The sequence below is a fragment of the Schistocerca serialis genome, chromosome 10 (assembly GCF_023864345.2).
Source record: "Schistocerca serialis cubense isolate TAMUIC-IGC-003099 chromosome 10, iqSchSeri2.2, whole genome shotgun sequence".
NCBI lineage: Eukaryota > Metazoa > Arthropoda > Insecta > Orthoptera > Acrididae > Schistocerca > Schistocerca serialis.
In genome coordinates this window covers 191,752,907-191,777,819 of record NC_064647.1, presented here as the reverse complement: position 1 = coordinate 191,777,819, position 24,913 = coordinate 191,752,907, and the positions used below count along the sequence as shown (strand labels likewise).

Below are 24,913 nucleotides of genomic sequence, written 5' to 3'. Positions count from 1 at the left end.
AGAAAAAATTGCAGGGGGTAAGATCAGGGCTTCTTGGAGGCCAGTGGTGAAGTGCTCTGTCACGGGCTGCCTGGCGGCCGATCCATCGCCTCGGGTAGTTGACGTTTCATAACTAACCTTTTTCGTAGGACTCTCCATACAGTTGATTGTGGAATTTGCAGCTCTCTGCTAGCTCTGCGAGTCGATTTTCCTGGGCTGCGAACAAATGCTTGCTGGATGCGTGCTACATTTTCATCACTCGTTCTCGGCCGTCCAGAACTTTTCCCTTTGCACAAACACCCATTCTCTGTAAACTGTTTATACCAACGTTTAATACACCACCTATCAGGAGATTTAACACCGTACTTCGTTTGAAATGCACGCTGAACAACTGTCGTCGATTCACTTCTGCCGTACTCAATAACACAAAAAGCTTTCTGTTGAGCGGTCGCCATCTTAGCATCAACTGACGCTGACGCCTAGTCAACAGCGCCTCAAGCGAACAAATGTACAACTAAATGAAACTTTATAGCTCCCTTAATTCGCCGACAGATAGTGCTTAGCTCTGCCCTTTGTCGTTGCAGAGTTTTAAATTCCTAAAGTTGTGGTATTCTTTTTGAATCGCCCTGTATATATGACAAACAAGATGGCACAGCAGTGGACCATACATCAAGAAGCGACATGCTTGTCAACAAAACAGTCATTATCAAAGTCATTCTAGGGAGCAGAAACCAGGAGACTCTAGTACACCAGATCTGTTGTGTCAGCACTGGTAAAGTGTGTTGTCCAAAAAAGATATTACGAGAAAACTGAATTTGAAACTTTGATGGAAAACAGTAAATTGAGTTATCAAGACAAAATACACCCAACAAGTAATATTGATATTATGTCCTTCAATAGACCTTCGCTTCATGTTGTTCCTTCGATTTGTCTTTTAATTGGCACAAATAAGAAAAGTCTCTAAAACAATTTGAACTTCTTGTTTCACAGTGAGTCACTGGGAACTGTTAATGGATTTTTGCTTATTTTATGCATTATGCACAATTAATTTAATATTATTTATTCTTCTGCTTAACACACATCGTACACAAAAATACAAAACAGTGAAAAGATTCCTAAGTACTAGAATTATTAAGGAAATTTTGTATCTAATGACAAAAAAATTAACAAGAAGCAGCTAATTTCCTTGCAAGTCATTCGAATGTTAAGTCAGACAACAAATGATAATAAATACTGCACAAGAACATTGGATTTTTTTTTTCCTCTCAAGAAAATTATGGCCTTATTTCTTTATTATCTACATCTACATAGATGCCCCAAAAGCCACTGTATAGTACGTGGCGTAGGGTACCCTGTACCACTACTAATCATTTCCTTTCCTGTTCTACTTGCAAATAGAGAGAGGGAACAATGACTGTCTATATGCCTCTGTATGAGCCCTAATTTCTCGAATCTTATCTTCATGGTCCTTACACACAATGTATGTTGGCGGCAGTAGAAAAGTTCAGCAGTCAGCTTCAAATGCTGGTTCTTTAAATTTTCTCAGTAGCGTTTCTCGAAAAGAATGTCGCCTTCCCTCCAGGGACTACCATTTGAATTCCGAAAGCATCTTGATAAGACTTGCATGTTGTTCAATGAGAATCAGTAAATCATATTCTTTTGTTGTGCAAGCGAGTATGGTTTAGTGTACTTCTCTGGCACAGAAAGACTGCTGGCTTTCCCTCTTCCCAAAACTCTGAGCCTTAAATGTTTCACCAGCAGCAAGTGTCACTTGATGCAAAACAGTAGCGTACAGTTGTCTTTAGTGAATAGTAAACATTTCACATTCCTCAGTTTCAATGTTGACCAGAACTGTGTACTTTGCATTGCTGTTGCTAAAGCTGATTTTTTAACAATGGTGTAAAACTTTGGGAGCTTTCTTGAATCAATTGGGTAACAATGGAGGGCTCATTCAACCACATTCTGGGCTCGCAGCCAGCCACTGTTAATACAATCCATAATACTTCAATTGGGCACCTGCCAGTCATCTTCAGGTGAGCTATTGAAAACTCAATTTACAATAAAGGGCTTCTTTTTACAAAATTGCAAAATCAACTGTAACCAGTCTCGAGGACATTTCATAGGATCACAGAAGCACACTTTTAAAAAAATTGGGGTGTGTTAGGCATCACACACCATGTATTCATATCCTAGCAGTAAAAATTTTGATTAGTTACTTCCAGGGAAGAGCTCTGCAGAGTCACTATGCTCATTACAGGAACACAAGTGTTCTTGTTATGTCCAGCCCACATACTTGGATACCCAACTATAGCCATTAGTTCAGTGTTCATTCCTTTATCATCATCAGCAATTAGTGCTCTCTTGTAATCTTACAGAGTCGTCGTCTCATCATCTTGAACAGTCTGCAGCCCCAGGCTGGGTCTGTCTGGAACACAAGCATCACCATCTAGTCCTGTTCTCCCACCATCTTTCTGTGTTCACTCTAATCCAGTCCTCCAGTCCTTGCCTCATTTTCAACACACTCTTCCATGCCTTTCAGCCCTGTTTTCCATTGACTAAGTGCCCACACCATCTTAGCCATGATGTTTCTACCCTGCTCTGCAAGAGTTCCTGTTACACAATTTCCCTTATTCTTTCACGCCTCATCCAACCTAGCCTACTTACTCCTATCCTACTTCTGAGGAACTTTGTTTCACATGCATGTAATCTGCTTACATCTCTTCTTCATTACCCACATCTGAGATGCATAGGTCAATATTGGGATTTGGCAACTTCTATAAATCACTTCTCTGCTGTTTTGTGGAAGTCTTTGTTCAAGACCAGGCTCCTAACACTTCTAAGTAATGCCTCTGCCTGTCTGCTGCATTCACTGATCTCTTTCTTATTTCTTCTATTATCCTGTATCACACTTCCTACACATTTGGCACTTTTCACCTTCTTCATATCTTTCTTTGTAGCTGTGATCAGGATCTCACACCTGTTTACATTAAATTTCATCCCACACTGTCTCTCAGTTTCTTCTCAAGTGTCCAGCTGTTCCTGAATCTCCTTCTCCCCATTTCCCCAGATGATCAAGTCGCCCCTGAACACCACTGCTTTCATCTCATCTTCTCCAGTTTTTTTCTGCCACCGTAGTCTTTATGTTATCCGAGACCACACTGAAGAGGAGAGATGAGAGTACACTGCTCTGTTTCACACCACTTGTTTGCTAAAATCAATCTGTCCTTTCATGTCCCACTTGCACAGAACAAAGTCTTCCACAGCACATCTCCTCCACTCTGCTTGTCGTCTCTTTTTCCACTCCTTTATTTCCTAGTGCTTCCCAGATCTTTTGTTCTACAGAGACAATCAAATGCCTTTTCTATATGGAGAAAGGCCATCACAAGGTCTTCATATTGGTGCTCCTGGAGCTGCCTCACTGCAAACATGAGATCAACAGCTGACCCGCCAGGTCTGAAGCCATGCTGTTCATCCCTCAATTTGTTCTCAACCATCGTTTAGTGTCTGGTCTCCAGGATCTTTTCATATACTTTGGCACAGAGTGGTACCAGTGTGACTCCCCTGTGGTTTCTACAATCCTTCCTACTCCTTTTCTTGAATACAGGGACAATTAGTGCTCTCTTGTAATCTTACAGAGTCGTGTTCTCATTCCACACCAATCTCATCACACGATACAGCCACTGTTCCACAATCTTCCCTGCTGCGTTCACCATTTTGTCACTTACTTTGTCCATACCTGGTGCCTTTCCTCCTTTAAACCTGTCCAGTGCCATTTCCATTTCTTTCCATGTCGGATCCTTTTCCCCCTTGGAGTTTACTTCTACCTGCTGTAGTCTATTATCCTCATCTACAAGCCCATTTAGATTTAGCAAATGCTCAAAGTATTCCTTCCACAATACCTTCAGTGCCTCTTTGTTATTAACCTCACTCCCATTTCCATCTATCACTGTTGCTTCCCTCTCAAACCTCTGCTCTTACTTTTGACTATTGCATATAGTACTTTCTTGCTTTATTATTTGGAATGGTCAAAAGTAAGAGGAGAGGTTTGAGAGGGAAGCAACAATTGTAGAAATGGAATGAGCTGATATGAACAAAACCCTATTACATTCACTGCTCTTGCTGCCAGACTTCCATTCCACAGAGAGTAGAATGTTTATTGATTGTCAAAGTGACAGAAAATTGTAAGTCAAAGGTGGCCATTTTCTCAAAGTCACCAAATTCTACAGAAGAGGCCTCCATAGGCAGTGTTGTAAATCAGAACTCTCTTGGCTTTCTTTATGCAGCATCTTTCGGTAGATTCTTTCATCATCAGTCAGTAGGCGATATTGATAAGTCTGTGGTGCTCATAAGTTCTTTCGTTAGTGGAATCTTGTCTCTGTTGTAGGCACACCACTTTGCAAGCCATTCACATTGCAAGTGCCATTTGATAGTCTGTCTCATCTTGTGGAATTCATCACAAATGAATCTATAAGATACGGGACTGGTAGCTTTGAAAAATTCTTTACAATATTCTTCATACTATGCTAGTAAGGCAGAAGAGAAGACAAAAACATGTTACCATAATCACTTCTGCGATCATGGTTTCGTATGCAGAAATTTTCACTAGAGACTTATGGATATCATTATCATTTCACTTTTCAGTACTTTGTAGTGGTTAATATTAAAGAAAAAGAGAAGAAAAGAAAAGGTTGAAAATGTGGGAAGAAATGGTGAATAAAAAGTGGGTTTTAAAAATCGTTAATGACCGTGAAAAAGGGAAAAAAATGAAATGCAAGTCAGACTTCATATTACAGAAAAGTTATAGGACTTCGTGATTCGGAAAAGCTATTGTTGGGGTGGTCCTTGTGGTGTTTCTGAGCAAAAGTCAAACCAATTTCCACTACAAAAATTATTTGAAAAAGAACAGAGAATAACAAAATGTAACTGACAGGGGGAAATGGCGTAGATAAGAGTTCATCCTTTACCATGTTAACATGTCTTCTTCCATGCGGCGTCCAGGTTTCAAAAATCTCCTACTTCATTTCTGCGAGAAAAGTCTGCTCCGAAATCTTGCAATCATCCAGGAATCACTAATTTGTACAAATTAAAATCATCTTGATACTGAATGCAATTTATTTTACGTTGCTACTTCCATCCTACGAATTTCATAACAACTTCCACAATACGTCTACACATTAGTAAGGGTTTCCCCCCCCCCCCCCCCCCCCCCCCCCCCCCGACTTTAGCAGACCAAGACTAGCTAATAAGTTTTTACGTCTGCATTAAGCTTCGGCTCTCAAGAGACAAAAGACGGATAGAAAACAAAAAAAGAGTTACAATTTTAGTATTTTCTCTGCCGTCGAGCGCTCATACCGCTGCGACGGTATAATTTATATCTGAGGCAAAATTCAAAGTCCCGCTACAACTTCATGCTGAATGAGGTACTGCTCTCGAGTTTACCTAAACTGATTATTTTTATTTGTATCACAATTAATTAATTCTAAAAAACCAGCAACATAATGTACTCTTCTGTTCCAGTCATTTATCTTCCAGTGTATGTCCAATATTTTCTCACACATTTCATCTGAGATACATTTCTTACTGCATTCAGCCTGAGGTATACTCTTCTGAACTAGCAAAAGTGCTCCATCACTGTTTCACTTTCTTGAGAGACATTATGCAGCAGTTTCCACTTGTGTCTATTTTTCCTACTTTCGCACTTCAAACGACATTTTCCTGTTGTCCTAGACATCATAATGTATTCTGCATGACATGTGTCACCCACTGCTTATATCAATAGCAAAATCTGTATGAATTGTTATGTTCTGCATTATCTTGTAAAGTGTCACGCTTATTCACTTCTCGTCCACAGCTTGGGCCACCTTCCTGTGATGTCAATGATATTGCTTCATTGTGCAGATAGCTACCATGGTTTGAGGCATGTTAAGGATTAGTCATTACATTACTACGATAAAAAACAGCGTGCATCATATGCTTGTTACATCGAGTCATAGTTGCACTGACAAAAATCTCTCTCTGTCTACAGAGGCTCCGTTCGCAGTAGTTTATATTAGCCAACTGTTGAGATGGGAAGTATATATCGACTACAGTTGGCATTACTGTCCTGCTGTACAATGCTCAATCCTGCAGTGCAACACCATTCACACTACATTTATAGTTTAACTACAAGGTGCAGGAGAAATTTGAAAAGGGAATTAAAGTTCAGGGAGAAGCAATTAAAACCTTGGGGTCTGAAGATTATATTGTAATTGTGTCAGAGGTGGCAAAGGACTCGAAATAGATTTCAAACAGAATGGATAGTGAACTGAAAAGAGATTATAAGATGACGACAAAGGAATGAATCAAATTAAGTCAAATTCAGTCTTTTAATGTATTTTTCTAGGTAGGCAGTGAAATAACCGATAATGGACTAACTGTGGGGACATTACATGATGCCTGGCAATAGCAAGATAATCATTTCTGAAAATGGAGAATCTGTGCATCAGATGTAAATTTAAGTCTTAGAAAATCTTTTCTGAAGATTTAACAACAACAGAAAGTCCTGGACGGAGGAATACATAAATTAGGGACAGACAACCACTCACCTACAGTGGAGTGCAGAAACACAAAACAGAAAACAGCATTCACACTAGCTTTCAATCACTAGCTTTTTTCTAACAAGATTATATACAGTCGCAAAGACACCCAACCGCTACGCGCAGGCACCCAACCGCTACGCGCAGGCACCCAAACGCACACACTGTTTTTGGTCTGAAGTGTAGCCTTGTAGAAGTGAAATCAATTAAAAAAAAAGAGACAGTTGAAACTTTTGAAATATGATGCTACAGGAGAATGCTGAGGATTCGATGTGTACATTGGATAACTAATGAAGAGGTAATGAAGCAAATTGGGGGAAAAAAGAAAATTGCAACATAACTTGTTTAAAAGAAGCGATGCATCGATGTGACACGTTCTGAGGCATTGAGAAATTGTCAGTTTGGTAATGGAAGGAAGTGTGGGAGGTAAAACCTGTAGATGCAGAGACACAGTAGAGCAGAGTAAGCAGGTTAAAGTGGATGTAAGTTCCAGCAGTTACACAGAGATGAAGAGGCTTCAAATGAGGTTTGGGGTGTAGGGTTCACCTGTTGAGTCCATAGTGAGACATTTGGTGTACTGGGTGAGGGAGTTCCTCTCACTGCAGATACCCCACCCACACTTGGATGGGCTGCACAGGAGGGATTTTTTGGTGTGGAATGGGTGGCAGGTGTCCAGTGGCAGGTACTGGCCTCATATTCAGGAGGACGAGGTTCCAATCTTCACCAGACCATCTCGATTAAGGTTTCCCACGGTTTCCCTAAATTAGTTCACAGAAATGATGGGATGGTTCCTATTACAAGACTAAAGCCAACTACCTGTCCTTGTCAAACTAGACCTGTAAGTATGTAAATGCTAACATGAGGCAATTATGTTATTCTATAATGGAAAAACCAGAATGGATTATGTAAAATCAGGATGGATGTTATTCTGAAGCTAAACTAAACTCCACCCAAACAGGCCCTGAAGGTCTAATGGTACTGACTGGCCACCATGTCATCCTCAGCCCACAGGCATCACTGGATGCACGTAGTCAGCATACCACTTTCCCAGCCATATGCCAGTTTACAAGACTGGAGCCACTATTTCTCAATCAAGTAGTTCCTCAGTTTGCCTCACGAGGGCTGAGCGCACCCTGCTTGCCAACAGTGGTCGGCTGACCGGATGGTCACCCGTCCAAGTGCTAGCCCAGCCCAACAGCAATTAACTTCGGTAATCTGACAGGGGTAGAGGGACAGAGAGGTGGGAGGCAGGAAGAGGGGTTGTGGGTGAGCAACTAGCAGCTCAGAGGGAGGCAGCCAGTTTGCCAGCTAGGAATGCAGGGCGGGAGGGGTGGCAGGTATTGCATTACGCACGAGTGCCAGAGCCATTGGCAAGCAGTGCACAATGGAGGTGATCTGCAGATGTGAATTGGGAGGGGATGATAGGACAGAGGATGGGAAAACCGTTGGGCACAGAGTGTTAGGATAGTGGGGTAACGTTCCTCGGATGGTCGATTAGGAGAGGGGACCAAACAAGTGAGGTCATCAATTCCACGATTTAAGGTGGCAGAAACAAAGGGAGGAAAAACACAAATATACAGTCCAGTCAAGGGGAAGGGAAAACAGGCAAACAGAGAGGTAAAAGGAATGTTGGGACAGCAGGAAGAGGAAAGAACAGATGGGCATGGGGGGGAGGGGGGGGGCAATCAGCAAGAACAGGGGCGGACCAGAAACAATACGCACACTGGGGTACCAGCACCACTGCCGACCCTTCCTGATCCTCATACCGTGCCACGATTAATGACACAATGGGGACAACACTAGGGGAAGAAGATACAAGAAAAGGGGAAACAAAACGGCACAAAAGACCACACAAACAGAGGGAAAAAAGTGGGGGAGAACCTGGCCAGTGTGGAGGCAAGATCAAAGTCTCCACAACCAACAGTATTGCCAACGCTAATGCTAACCAAAGGACTCCCCAATTCCACAGTGAAATTCAAGGACTTAAACCTTGGAGGAGAAGCCACTTATGCAAAGAAAGCCGAGGACAGATGCAACCATGTGAGGGTTGTCCACTTGGGAGGGAATATTTAATGCAAAGGGCTAAATGGCGGGGGTAGTTCAGCAAAATACAGATCAACATCAGGAGGGCCCCCACAACAATCAGGGCAGGGGGGTGGGGGCACTCATTGTGGAGTAAAAAACGATGGGTCAACCTAGTACGGGCAATACAAAGACAGCAGAGGATGGTAGATTCCTGCCTGATGACTTGGTGGGGAGATCATCACATGGTGGGAGTCTCTTTGACTGCATGAAATTTATTAGCCAGGGAGGTAGGCCCCTGAAAGTCAGCCCACAACTGAACAAATAGAGATTTGACCTAAAGCCACAAATCTGTCCCCGAAGGGGTCACAAAGAATGGGGTGTAGTTGCCCTTGCCGTGTTTAAGGACAGGGAACACAATACTGTCTCTTTGTTAAGAGGCAAAAATACCTTCTAGTGAAATGTGGTTAAACACCTGAACAATATACTGTCATCATGGAGGACTGAGATGGTGAAGCAATTGGTTATGGATGAAATCAGAGCAAGGGGCTCTGTCGTGGTTTGACGAGAGGTCCAGGCAAAGTTCCCATTCAGTAAAAGGTTCACTGTAGGATTCTGCCTGACATGGAGTAAAACAAGTGGGAAGCTTCAGTCCATTGTTGTTTGAAGGAGGAAGGCAGCTGGATAGGAGGCTAACACCTTTCACCTTTTCAATGCTGCTGTCGCAAAATGGGTTGTAAAGTATTCCATGAGAATTGACGGATTCGTACAAAGGCCAACTGGAAACGCAAGGCCCGGAGTAGAAGAGTGCCACTGACAACCTTGTAGAGTACAGATGTAGCCCACACCCACGACAAAGGGACAGAAGAACCTATGGACAAGACAAAGCATTACCAACACAACTACTTGCTCTTTGGAGCAAAGACATTATAATAAGACTGGTGTAGGATTGGTGGTGCTTAAGATGTTGCAAGGCACAATGATAATCACAGACGATGGTGGCAATGGCCACGCTCCACCACGGAACAGACCGGTGGTGAATGGGGTCCATCGACAAGTAATTAATAGCTACTGTCAAACTGTGGCCAAGAACAAAGTTGACCATACTGTGGTGTAACATGTAGCTGGCCACAACAAGTGTGATTTTGATGGCTACTTCACAACCTGGGACATCTGGATTCTTCCCTCGACCAACAACTTTCCTGAACTATGCAGATGGAAGTTCCTGTAACCCACCTGGCCCCAATCTCTGTTAAGCTGTCATCCCCAAACCCTCCACCCAGAGTCTCCCCTTCCTCTGTCCTGTCACCCTCTCCCAGTCAATGCCACCTGCACTGTGTGTCACTCCACACTGGCTCCATGGCACTGATGCATCATGTGCCTAGCCTGACCACCTGGCACCTGCCACCCCGGCGCATTCCTAGTTGACGAACCGGCTGCCTCCCTTCGATCTACTAGCCATCCACCCCGACTCCTCTTCTTGCCTCTCACCTCCTCCCCCCCTCCCCTCTACTCACCCCACACAGCACAATGCCCATACCTCATCCTAGTTCACCTGTCAAACTGCAATCCCTGCACTCCATTGTGCATTCAGCTGACAATGTGTAGGTGCAGCATCTGAGTCTAATGCTGGGATATGAACCTGGGGGCAAGGAGCACAGCCAGAATGGGGGCAGATGAAGAAACTTTGTAGGTTGGGTGGGTGGTGGGATACCACTGAGGGAGGGGTGGTGAGGATATTCCTCATTTCAGCTCACAACGAGACGTAGTCGAAAACTTGGAGGAATATATCGAGTATATAATGTTCCAGTCCTATGTGATACTGAGTTACAAGAGAAGGGAGGGGGAAATCCTTTCCGGACGGTCAGTGGGTATGTTGGGGACAGTAAGCAACTGGAGGGATAAACTGTGGGAGAATAACATCTGTCTGCAAAAGGCATCAGTGAGTCCCTTGGCATATTTGAAGAGTGACTGCTCGTTGCTGCAAACGTGATGACCGCAGATGGCCCTTACTGGGTGAAGCGAAAGGGGAGAAGGTATCGAGGTTCTCGAGGGATGTTCTCACCCTCTGGCCTGACTATGAGGAATCTGAATAAGGTCAGGGGTTTTTAATTCTGGGTGGGTAGTACGGATTTCTCTAGGTGGCCCATAAGTAGATCAACATAGGATGATGGTGTGCAGGTGTCCTTGGCTGCAGCTCAAATTTGTTTGTGGGTAGGAGAAGTTGTTGGTAGGGATACATTTAGGTGTCAGGAAAGATACTGATCAGTGACGGCAAGGCCACAGGCACTGGAGATCCTCACCCCTTCCACCTGGACAGAAAATTGCCCTATCCTTAGCAACAACCCAGTCTGAAATTACCCACCTCTAGCAGCAACCCATCATTCCACTATGATCTCTATCTGTTCAAGTTCAGCCTACACTCCTCACCAATCTAGTGCTGCAAAACTTTATAAATCAGGAGCACACCTACTTGCACTAACTCTGCTCCACATGTAATATCTTCCTCCTTTGCAATGCTAAAGTCTGTCTTTCATCTCCTGGAATGAAACCCTTAACCTCTAGGAGCTAGAGCAATACACACCATCACCTCAAACAACTGTCCAACATGTCTACCACATATTCCCACCTCTGACTACCACTATCCACCACCTCTACGAGAGCCTCCATCGAACTCCCCCCCCCCCCCCTTTCCCCTCGCACTTGCCAAATCCTGCCTTGCAGACCTACTGCATCTACCACACCATCAACTCCCACCTACCAGCCCACAGAACCCATACCCTAAACAGGCCTGCAACAGTGTCACTAACTGTCCTCCAAAAGCCTCAGTCCCACAGAAATATCAGTAATTTCCAAGGCCTTACCTTTTGCCTCATTCCCTAATTCAAACAAGGTAGGTTTGTTCATGTCCTTTTCTCCCACTCCCGGTCGCCACACTGAAAAGACACTTTTTCACCACCGACCCTGTCAATCACACTTGACCTAAAACCAATACTGAGCCTAGACTTACTGTATTTACTCCCCCACATGACCCCTTTATATAGGACAGTAGGTTACAGGTAATACACTCAAGGTGTCAGCCCAGAAGGGCACAGGTTCTCTCCAAGGGGAAGCAGCATTCACCCATAATGAGGCATGCTGAGAGGTTGTGTTTATGCGCCTCAGAAAGTAGGAGAGCAGGAAGTGATGGGGGTGAGGAGGGAGAGGTTCTGGGATGGAGATCCTGTTAAATTTCTAGAATGGCACCACTGCGACCGACCTCATATGTGGATGTGTCTGACAATTGGTGGAGTCCGTCAGATAGGTAATCTTTGCAGTTCACGAGCACAGTGGTGGAGCCTCTGTGAGCAGATAAGATTATAAGAGTTAGATCAGTTTTAGGAGCCAGATTGTGGTTCTTCCTGTGAAAGTTAGGGGTACAGGGAAAGACTGTAACAGTGAGCAGCAAAAGATGGATACCACTGACAGGATGTCATTTTCAAATCTTAAGATGTTGTTTTGTAGATTTATTTCTTCATGGCTACTACACCCCAAGATCAATAAACACGTAAAAATGTTAAAGTAATAATTGAGACTATATTAGTTAAAACTGTCAAACGTTTCTGCTATACATTGTTGAAATTGTCACATTCTGAGTAACAATTAAGGAAAAGCAAAACCTTATTATGAAATGACACCTGTGCAAGTAGTGTTTACTCAGCTTGCAAGCTACCCATCGGAGAATCCTGGAGAGCCACTGTGCATGTTTCTGCTATAGAGTGGAGACCACCATTGGCCTGAAATGTTTAGTTGCTACCTCAGGCCAAGTGCCAACACTCCAAGCAAACAGGTTCACACTTACTGACAAGAACATGCACTGCTCGATTTTGAGGTTCACAGATAGACAACAGTGGTGGTGTACGTAAATATCAGTGCACTTACATGTCTAGCACTTTAATTACTGGACTTGAGGATTTCCGTCAAACTACATATTATGCATACAGTTAGACTGCCCCACATGTACTTGCTAAATTATCTAGGCAACTATAATCAGAAGTCCATACCTTCTCACTGGGCAGTCCCAGCTCTGACAGACACTGGTACACCATCTTCTCCGTCCTCCCGGACGCAAACGTTTTGGCAACTACCTTCACAGGAACTTTGCCCTTAGGGTTCACCAACATTCCGAGGCGCATCCAGCTGAAGCACAACAGACATAAGTTATGTGGGAGATGTAATCGGAGAAATGGGAAAGGGGGGGGGGGGGGGGGGGAGACATTGCTATAGGAAGTTAGTAACTGACTACATCTTTGCAAGTAGGTCCATTCTCAACAGACTCCTCAGCATACACTATAATCAGTAAACGTGTGTGTTCATTTCTCAGAGATTAACTAACCTTAGTACAGCTTTGAAGAAAATGTTGTACTGTGAAGATCAAGTTATACAATGATATTTGTTATCAAAACGTCACTTCCGAATGTTTTGCGATATTTAACAACCACCAAATGTTTAATGAGTTAATGATAAAGAGCCCTGAAATTTTGTAACAAATTGGCAGTAACCAGAACAGGTCTTTGCCCCAGCAGTGGACTGTGTGGCGTGTGTCATTTGAAATTTTCTGACAAGTTGGATAACAGCTAGCTCAGTCAGTGAAGTGTTATCTAGGAAAGGTTCAGAGTCAAAATCCCATTACAGAACATGCTTTTAAGCTGTCAATACTTTGTATTGGCGGCGGCAAATAAAGGTTATACTATTTGATCCCAAGCTACCAGAAAACTGTCAATGACACACATGGTAAGTAAAGTGGCCACTATGTAGACTATGTATATACTATACTGTAAGAGGAAAGCTGCTTAACATAAATATCATCACACGATGAAGTAATCTTAACAAATTTACAGGTCGCAATATAAGAGAATCATAAAGTTAGTACCGATATAAACATTAATTACAGTTTCATTTTCGGGTCTGTGGGTTCTCCTGCCTAAATCCTTTCAGACTTTCAATTACCTGAATGATAAAATGAGAGAGTTAAAATGTGTTGTGTCTCATTCTGTCTAGATTGACAGAAACAGTAGGAACAGGACACTGGCATCACATGAATCAATGCCCTGTCTTCTCAAGAGCTGCTAGTTCTCACACTCTCAAAACTGAGGGAAACCTATAGCATTGTACCACACAACTGTAAATAATTCCCTCAAGTTCGTTTAGTAGCATCACCCCCACACCGTTTTCTCAGGGAGTACTTCCTCTCTTCATACCTTACACCTATTTTTTTAGTCAGTCTCTCAAAGTATTGTAAAGTTAAACAAAAGCTTAGAATGCTTGAACACTTTTCTCTCTGTCATTATTGTGTCATTTGCCACCTTCACTGATGAAGTATGGTGAACTAAGGTTAGTTGACTACTCCCCATCTAACTATGTTTTAAAATTTTTCCTCTTAGCATGCTCGAGTATGATTTGTATAATACAACCAACTGCCTGCAACATGAGTTTACTTTAGCCTTCACTTCAATGAGCCTTCTTACTTCTTCTCAAAGACCTTTACATGTACATTCTGCTTCATTTATCATGTCATATCATATCTCACTCAAATTATTATTTACTCGAAGCTTTCACTGTCTTTTTAATTATTGCCTCATTCCATAGGAAAGTTTCTTTTCTTTTGCTTTATTCATACTTGTAACCCTTTTATACTGTTTTTTTCTCTTTTTGCAGTTTAGATAGGTATCTTTCTTCAACAACAGACCCGAAATTTTAGGCAGCCGCAAAAAATAAATAAATAAATAAACGATGATTCACAATGATCCACAGAAATAAGCCAGCCTTGTAAGTGGTCAGACAGCAATGTGCAGAATTTAAGTTCTGCCAATAGACACATATAAGAGTACAAAAAACTATGCTAGCTTCTGAAGCTATTAGGTCCATCCTCACGAACAGGAGACAGTAGTCTGAGAGTAGGTTAAAAGGCACAGGGTGAGAGGGACCCAACTACCTTATATTGCACATCTCTTAATTTGTTTAAATACATTTAAAAACAGTTCCCAACTGATTTCAGTGAAATGTTCATGAAAAAAGTAGATTTCTCTCCTCAATTATTACATACCAGAATTAATGTAAGTTATGGGTAATCATTGAATAATTTATACTGTGTCTGGCTTACTGTTAAAAATTACTCTTAGCTCTATGAGAGAAAACACCAAATACATTTAAAAATGATGATGAAATATGATGATAAAACAAATGCTACAGTTATGCAAAATATTTGGTTGTCTACATTTTTGATATTCAAAACACTGTAGAAGTAGATCGTGCACCAAAAGTTGGAGTTTACTTGTAACATTAGATATGCTGAACTACACAGTTTGCAGTGAAGGTAAAGGAGCTGCATGCACTTGAGTTACTGACTGTAGTTGTGCAAAGTGCAACTGCCAGCATGCACACACAAACACATATGGCTTACACTTTTTGTGCAGTTATGAAAGCCATTTCAAAAGAGACAGCTATCTTAAAAATATACAACGACTTGCAATATAACAGACAGAAAATCTAAATGCTGTACATTCGTGATGCTAATATTTTACTAAGTCCCTTAAAACGCAAATGGTCAAAAAAGACACATTCTCTACCTTTAAAAGTTAACTAACAACATAAGCAGTGACTTTAAGGACTTCTCAAAATGTCAACAGACACAATAAGAAGTTTTGTACAGGATACAAAATCACCTCAATATGTTACAGCAACAACAGTTGGCAATTCAATACATATTACTCACCATTTTGAAAGACACTCAATTTCATTTGTCACTCATGACACAACTTACAGAGCAAAATATTCAGGCACTCTGAAAGTTGTGACACAGTGACAAATGAAACTCAGTTTTTGTGTGTGTGTGTGTGTGTGTGTGTGTGTGTGTGTGTGTGTGTGTGTAATACTTCATGATGTTGTACTATTAGAAACTGACAGATGGAAACAATTTATTAAGTTATTAAGTAACATGAACATAGAAACAATTTACTAAGTTATTAAGTAAAACAAGCACATTAACTTTTACAAAGCGACAACTATTTCTGAATGGTAGCTCTGTTTTATAAACGTAAGCACAAAGAGGTTTCCCCGGGAGAATCTTCGTCAATGGACAGCTTACTCGACATAACCAGTGAATTGACTGTACGTCACTAAGGGATTATAGAGTGAGTAACTTTCCATACTGCCCGATATATACGAGCAATACTGGTAAACATCTCAAAAGATACTATGGTGGAATACTGAAATTCCAATTGCCACCAACTGCAACTGAATACATGTCTGTAACATGTCCAGAAATTAAAACCTGCAGGTTTAGAGAGGCTACAGCAGAAAATTGCAGCAGAGAGCTGCCATTCAGAAATGGTCGTCACTAGCGGCGCAGCGCAGCGCAGCACAGCACAGACAGAGGAGTCCTGAACCACATCTCAGTTTCCCAGCTCCCAGAAACCCCGCAAGCACAGACCTGAGAGGGGCAGCGACACATAGTCATCACACGGGTGTAGAACATGTAAATCTCTGCAACCAACACCAAAGTTTATTCACTAAAATTCTGCGTGTCACAAACCGAGAGTCCCGGAAAATATCCACCACGCCCAGCTCTCCCCAGTTGTGCCGCATCTCGTGCTGGCAGATTCCCCTTCCTCTGTACACTCGAATCTGTTCCTCAGACACTGGCAGGTTGCAAATCGATCCGAGCCAAAACTGACTTAGGGATGGCCTGGGGGGGGATCACACAAAATAGCTAGCTGCACCATTCAGCACTTTAGACTAGCATGTCAGCAGCATCTGCTCACAACAAATCTGACACTGGAAGTTTACAGCAAACACCGTCTAATCAGTCCAGGTACTCCTGTCATATGACATCAGTTTTAGCACTGGCGTGACAGAAAGGTCGTCTCGATATGTCCTTTTTCCTCACTAAGCACAACTGCATTTAACAGATTATGTGAAGTTGCAGAACAACTGACATTGGAATTCTGAATATTCTGATCAGTTACATTGAGGATTTCTATGGAATATCAAAGTAAGAATGTAGTCTGCAATTTCTGAAAGTGAAATTTACTGATCTTTTTCCACCAAACTATAACTTCATCAAACTATAACTTCTGAAATGTGTGTGAGCAATATATTGTGATTTTTTCAGAAAAAGACAAACAACAAAATGTTCCAAGTTATTTTCTGCAGGGCAAAGAGAGAACACAGGCTGCCAACACGTCTACTCACAGTATTATGAGATGTTTCCAATTACGGGAACTACGTGATAAATGGTGCGACAGTTTTCTCGGACACCCTCCTGCACCCACTCCTAACTAGTCACAGTGAGTGAGACTGACATGCCGCTGGTCATGGCGAGACAAACAAGTTGCAGCGTGCACAAATACGGGAGCTTGCAGGCCCCACACAGTGCCAAATAGGGTCCTTGTGCATACGTGAACTACCCTGTAATACACGTGCCGGCTTTGGGATGCCACTGCACTCCCAAAGACCTTGCTCTGCCCAGGGGATTGCTGCACAAAAATTTTGATGGTGGTCAATGAGATTTTATGCCACTCATCACAAAGAAATTGTTGCACGTATTTGAGTTGTACTTACGATATTCGAGGGGCTTCGATTACATTCCAATGTCAGGTGTACCAGATAATAATGTTCAACACTATTGATTGTGCCAGTTGAGAAAAGCACGTTTTTTCAGTCTCATGAAAACAGTCTAGAACATTACTGTACCGGGTTATGTAATCTTCATGTGGAAACACCAAGTAAGCACAGTCACCAAAACTGCCTCACAGACCTCACCCATCTCCTTCACATACGGTACGACCATATAGTCTGACGCACCCCAGAAATCGCAGTGTGACTGCCCGAACTGTTATGACCCGCTACTGTGCTTCAAAGCACACAGAAGAAATTCTAGACTCTCCCCTACTGCTGTCTTCTTGTTGAAGCATTTCTAATTCACTCCTACCTCTGTCAGTAAAATTGTACCAACCTGGGTTGCTAGCATTCATTTTGTCCCATCAAAATAACTGAGCAAGAGATTGTGTTTATTATGTAAGATGCACTGTACCTGATCTTCAAAAGTTGCTTTCAGAACTAACTGTTCTCTTTCAGAATGGCATCCAATACACTAATACTTTCTTTTAAGTAACTATGATTTAAAACGAAGGAATAGTAAAGATTTGGTTCAAATGGCTCTGAGCACTATTGGACTCAACTGCTGAGGTCATTAGTCCCCCAGAACTTAGAACTAGTTAAACCTAACTAACCTAAGGACATCACAAACATCCATGCCCGAGGCAGGATTCGAACCTGCGACCGTAGCGGTCTTGCGGTTCCAGACTGCAGCGCCTTTAACCACACGGCCACTTCGGCCGGCAGTAAAGATTTCTACATAGCAAACAATGGACTATAAATTTCGTCCTATTTAAATAACTGGAGTGTGTGGCATGTCTTTTTCAGAATGCCATTCAATATATCAAAAGTTTTTGTTTTACCAAGACTGCAGCACACAATCACCAACAGATCGAGAGTGACAGACCTGGTCAGTAGGGGCAGAACATGCGCCAATAACCCCTGTACCGAGGGGAGACGCTGAGTTGACCAAACAAAATGTGACAGTGAGAAAGGGAAGTAACCACAGGACAGTCTATAGGCCATACGGAGTCTTGCCTGTAACCAGATCCAGTCTGTGCATTTGTATTTTTTGTGTAATGACAAAGCTAACTCTCATCATCAGTTACAATCTCCTGGTGGTCCGGACCTGTGTCCATTTGCGTGTCTGCAGGTGCATTGCTGTAGTTGTGACCAGGATTGTTTGGAGGAAGTACGGAATACTGACCCAGTCGTCACAAAAAAAAAAAAAAAAAAAGGAAAGAGTATTTAAGAACTATAGATTAGTGATGCTGATGTGCCGTTCTGTGGAAATACTTGAGAAAATTCTACAGAAGAGTATGAGCGGTCGCTGAGAAGAAAATGAAGGAACAACCACAAAGCAACAGGCCAGTGACAAATCTTATCCTTGCAGTAAGGCAGGTACAGGAGTATCATTATGAATGAAAGGCACAAGAACCTGCACATTCTACAGTATTTTTCTGTACCTTACATTTACAGATATGAAGATGGTGGCAGAGGAACCGGTTAACAGAAATGTTACGAGTGTCACCCAGATTTGCTGATGGTCTTCCTGGATTGTGAGAAGTGTGTTCCCCAGTAACGTACAAGAAATCCTCAAGAGCCGAGGGGTGCAAAAATGAGCAACTGGCATGGTTACCACCAAAGTAGAAGCAATGTGATGTTGCAGAGAAGACATTTCAAACAAAAAAGTACACTTTCCCCTTCACTTTTTGCAGCCATCACACATGACGTAATGCACACAATAGCAGAAAAAGTCAGAGGGGACAACTGTAAATTAACAGCACTTCTGATGACCTAATAATCTGGGGAACACGGATGATCGAGCTCAGCAGCAATTAGATACACAGGTACAGGTGGTCACATTATTCAGTAAGAAATGTAACGTGAGGAACAGTGAGTTCATGTTCATGATCATGATCAGAAGGAAAAAAAGACTATCCCGGGAGTTGTGCTGGCAACAGAACAACTGGAGAATGCAGACAGCTAAAGTACAATATTCCCAGGCCACTTTCTCTACCCAGTGTTTCCTACCCCTGTAACCAACCTCGCTGCAAAACCTGCCCCATGCATCCCCCCCCACAACCACCTACTCCAGCCCCACTACTGGTAAAACATACACAATTCAAGGCAGGGCCACATGTGAAACAACACATGTCATTTCTCAGCCGACATGCCTGTACTGCACAGCCTTTTACATCGGTATGACAACAACTAAACTGGCTGAGCGCATGAATGGGCACAAACAAATTGTCTGCTTAGGTGATGTCCAATACCCAGTAGTGGAGTATGTCCTCCAGCATAATTCTAGGGACCTAGGAACCTGCTACACCGTACGTCCCTCAGAAGTGCAGAGATGGGAACTTGCACTCCAACACATCCTTTCATCCCGCAATCCCCATGGACTGAACCTACGTTAACCAACCTCACTCCCATTTACTCTTCAGTCTTCTCTTCTTTCCCTTTCCTCTTTAGCTATTCATGCATCTTTTCATCCTACATAGTTGTGTTTATATTTATGATATATACCTCTTTACTTCTGTATGCATCCTCTTTGGTTTGAAGCTGTCACAGTACTTACAGTAGAATATCTTTGGCTTCCCTCTCACTCCCATGCCTCCATCTTTGCTACCCTCCCTGTTTACCTTTCTCCCGTTGCTTCGTAACCTGGGTTGTGAGTAACTGAATCCACTTTTCCTTCCACTTTTTTCCCCTCTCTCCTCCCTGACGAAAGAACAAAGTTCCGAAAGCTAGGATACGTAAATTTTCTGTTCTGTTTTGTGTATCTATCAGCTGTATTGAGCTAAGTACTGGCCAGCCCCTCTATCTCTTTGTTAGTATTGGTTTCACATCTTTATATGAGATTTTCCATTAATCATTTAGGCTTACAGGCAAAGCTGACCTGGCCAGTGGCTGCAGACTGTCCCTCACAATAACTTGTCAGTGTGTAGCAAGAGGGTCAGCCGCCAGCAAGACCTGCTGTGTCCAATGTGGAACTCCATGACATTCTGGAAGGTTTCTTCTCTGCACCCCATTGTCGTGATTATGAAAGTGTTGCCGACAATGGTGAACATAATATTTAAATTAATAACCTCTTACTCGTAATCGACGGCAGGGCAACGGATCGACATTGGTTCAGAACACACTAGTCTGAAGCATGGATGGAAGAACATTTTTCATAAGGAGGTAGATGACCTGGAAAAAATTCCACTAGCACTTTTACACATGAAGTTAGGTCTAATGAAACACTTTGTGAAAGCCTTAACCAAAGTTGGAGAATTTTTCAAGTGTATCTGCAAGAATTTTCCTTACCTATCAGAGGTGAAGATGAGAGAAGGCATATCTGCTGGGCCTGGCATGGAAAAAAAAAAAGTTCAATTCCTGAATCGAAAATTTCTGTTACCATGAGGCAGCCACAGGTACAGCTCGAGTAGTTTCTTACTGAGTTCTTAGGGAGCAAAATGGACTCCAATTATAGCCGTTAGGATGGAAAAGTTCTAGAATTTAGGCTGTCCGATGAGACTGGAGACTGACTTCAATTTTGTCACAAGAAACGTACCGCGCACAGCAGCACTACTGTCAGTCTCTCTGCACCTCACACTTTCTTCGAGGTGAAAAAGCTGTGGATAAGAGAGAATGGAAATGGCATCCAATGGTCATATTATTCTCATCTAATAATGGAACATTTTCATATTTATAACTCAATAAAAGCTTTGTTTGTACTGAAAGATAAAATTATTTTTCATTCCAATTACATGTTTTACTAATTTCCTAGTTTATAGTAAAGTTACACTGCGACAAAACTAGAAGTGACTGGAAGTAATTGAAGGCAGACACAGATTCAGTGCTAAAAAATATCTTTTCATTGGCTCATGTTGTGATCTCATTACTGCAATATCATTTTACAGCAAAATTTAAGCTGTGTCAGCTGTTAAAATAAGGTCAATTACAGAATGTCAACTTTGCTAGATGCATCATACAATTATTTGGAATCTCCTATTATATATTCCTGCAGATGTAAGTCAAATATCATAGTTTCATACTACATTCATCAAAGATCACTCTAATGGAAACGAGCGTTTGGCGTCATTGGCCGGGAGGCCCCTTACGGGGCAGGTCTGGCCACCTTGGTGCAGGTCTTATTACAGTCGACGCCACATTAGGCAATCTGCATGGCAGATGGGGATGAAATGATGATGAAGACAACACAACACCCAGTCCCTGAGCAGAGAAAATCGCCAACCCAGACGGGAATCAAACCAGGGCCCCTTAGGACGGCAGTCTGTCACGCTGACCATTCAGCCATTTTGGTGCTGCTGTGAATCATACACACTTATGATTTAAGGTTGCACAGCCAGCCCTGTATTATTTGATTCTGTCAGGAATTTTTCAGCTTTTGTCACTTCCCTGACAGTCTCTCACACTGTGTGCCAATGAAAGGAACCATCGGTCTGAAATTCTACCTGTCACTAATGATTTCTTTTAACCTGACGCACATCCGGTCACTTCTGCGATTGCCACCATCTGTGCAGTGCTCTACGAGTAGTGAACAGAGTCCCCCAACACAGAAAACCTATCTTTCAACAGTTAGTCAAAAAACTTAATTCCTACAACTATTTTGTGAGACAGTGACAAAATTAAAATGAGAAGCTATTCTCTTTATCTTCTAGAGTATGTAAACATGAAGGGAGGAGCCACACCAGGGACACACCATTTGCCATGGCTGCCGAATCTGATCATTTGAGGGAAGTGACTTATGAAGGTATTGGGAAACCGCAAGTTGGACACCTAAACATCAGTTTGAATGTCACGTCCACTAACATTTGAGTCGACTTTTCCGGTGACAGTGTTGCTCAATAACAGTAGATGGCACCAAGTCCACCAACAACATAGCTGGTGAAATTTAAACAATAATCTAATTTCCATGTGGTCAACAGCCCTGCAGCAGGGGTAACACTGGTTCCTGTCAGATCACTGAAGTTAAGCGCTGTCGGGCTCAGCTAGCACTCGAATGGGTGATCGTCTGGGTCCACCGAGTACTGTAGTCGAGAGAGTTGCAGTCAGCTCTTGTGAGGCCAATTGAGGAGCTACTCGACTGAGAGGTAGCGGTGCCGGTCGTGAAAACTGACAACATCTGGGAGAATGGTGTGCTGATCACATGCCCCTCCTAGATCTGCACCCAATCATTCCTATGGCTGAGGGTAACACGGCAGTCGGTCAGTATCGCCGGGCCTTCTGAAGCCTGTTCAGACAGAGACAGTAATTTTCATGAGCTGTTGCCTGCTCTGAAGTAACCACTCAACTGTATTCCACTAATGGTGGAAAAACAGTGTATGTGATCTGGCAGAATACGAGACGGTGTGGTTTCCACGGCCTTGCTAACACTGCTCGGCAGGCACAGAATTGATCTCGTCGCCTTTTCTTTCGAGCTGAACTAGTATAAAACTCTCGAGTTTCCAGCTGAGTGAGTTTGTAGAAATGGCGCGACACTTTGGTAAGTGTCACTCCCACCATCTTCTGGGAGTCATTTTTACACGGGCAAAGTTGCGCCGTGAGGCACATCACCTGTCAATACAGTCACAACTGAGACACCATTTCGACACTCGACCAAAAGATGACAGGACGACACTCGTCAAAACATTGCGCGGTCCCAATGAACGCACTCAGCTGGAAACCTGAGACTCTATTAGACACTGAAGTTTTTTGCCATCACTCAAGCCCCTGATCCATCAGATTTAAATTCACACTTCTTCAGCATAATCCAAGAAGAGCACTTTATGGACAATAAAATCGGTGACATCTATGGTGACCTCACAAGCACAGCTGAGTGAAGCCATCAAAAAGAAAAGGCATTTCATGTAGGTAGCGAGTGCCGTTGCAGATGCAGCACAGGAATTGACAGTGAACATAAAACTTTTTCCAACTCTTAGTGCGGATGGTACAGCAACCAGTAATACATGATGAAGAAACAAACAATGAATCAGTTTCAGCTGAAAATACACTAGATAAGTTAAGAGTGATCTCAGAAAAAAGTCGCTGAGTACTTCAGACCGATGTGCAGCAACATTTGCTCTCAGGGCTGCACACACGTGTATGCACTCAGACTGAAACGTTACCGATCAGTCGTGCTGCACTGACTGGCCCATTCCAAAACTGCCGTTTGTCATTGGTACGGTACCACCATCGACAACACCTCATGATACTGTCACAAATACACTGGTAGTGGGTATATTATCTGGACACACACACACATTGTTCTGACAGTTCAAAAATGTAGCTAGGAACCAAAGAGATGAGGCCACCCCACCTCTCCACAATACACAGACAGCTGCAGCCTTGACACTGAGTGACAACAGGCTCCTGTATACCTAAACTGGACAGTCAATGTGTTATTGTTACCCTGTAAGGCTTCAGTATGAGACAGAGCGGATGCTACAGTCCAAAGTAACAAACAGCAGAACAATTTCGAACTTCCTTCTGAGGCAGCTCGTGAGTCGTCTAGTTTGGCTAAATAGGATAATACACCTGGCAATATCTGAGGAACAGCACAGAGATGACATAATGGTCAGAGGTCGCCCCCCCCTCCCCCCCATATTGATTCCCATGCAATGCAACACACACAATTGCACCGAACATGAACCATACTGGAGCTATCACAGTGAAAAATATATTTTGCTGTTCATTTGTGGTGAGTTCAGTGTTACAAGTCTGAGAAATGTACTTCCTTCACTTCTGTGCACACAATTCTGCAGCTCGAATCGATTTTTACACCAACTGCTTTTACACATATTACATTTACAAATATTACATTTTGAGATATTGTAATCAGTGCTGAGGGACACAAACTGGGACTGAAGAGTGCCTCCTGCCATTATTTTCAGACTCAAATTTACACAGCAAGTGGTGTACTCCTTTGCTGCTCGTAAAACAGAATCGTGCGACTGACAAAAGAATGCCAGTGCTCATTAGTACAGTCTTTTTGGTTAACTACAAGGAATGAGGAGCATACCAGGATGTACAACATGTGCGTGTTACAAGGTTAAATACCAATGTTAACCACTAAACTTCTTTCAACAAGCAATGGCAAAGTGAGAACTACAAAGCTTGCAACCAAAAGTACATGAAAATTAAGTTGGAATTACAAGCTGTTTTGAAGTGTAATTTTAAAATGTTAAATGTTAAGCTTAAGAAGAAAGGCTAAACTAGTACTGCAACCAGTTACTGCAGGAGAAAGTCAGTGTGCTACACACACAGAATTTCCTACGCCCTACACTGTCTCTCCAGCTGATATTTGAGCACTATGAAACTCACAACAATTCAGGTCTGTATTTGTCCACGAGGATTACTATTTAAAGTACTTTTTGCCCCCTTCTACATTACATTTGACCGAAGCGTAATAAGTTTCCCGTAGTGCTTGTACGCGGCAGCACAACTGGAGCTTTAGGAAAAATAAACAGATCTGGCAAACAAAGATGTGGTACAAAGGTTACACTCACTGTCCTTTGTGCTGTCAAAGGAGGATCCAGGCTAAATGGGCTGTACCTACACAGTCAAATAATTTTGGAAACAATGTATCAGCTCAGAAACGATTGTTTTCTACATACTCTACAACAAAATAAAAACCCTAAGAAATCAACAGTTCTATCAATAGTGATTACTTATTTTACAAAAAGTTTAAAACAATAACAAGTTTAATTTCA

The 24,913-nt window shown here is 42.5% G+C and overlaps 1 protein-coding gene across 5 annotated transcripts in view; it reads right to left on the bottom strand.

Moving 5' to 3' along the window:
* The window catches only part of LOC126424758 (1-phosphatidylinositol 4,5-bisphosphate phosphodiesterase), a 449,937-nt gene that overhangs the window by 90,720 nt on the left and 334,304 nt on the right, over positions 1–24,913 (bottom strand). For all 5 annotated transcript variants that reach the window (XM_050087500.1, XM_050087498.1, XM_050087497.1 and 2 more), the window contains one exon: positions 12,620–12,755. In XM_050087500.1, coding sequence (XP_049943457.1) covers positions 12,620–12,755 — 136 coding nt within the window. The remainder of the gene's footprint in view (positions 1–12,619; positions 12,756–24,913) is intronic.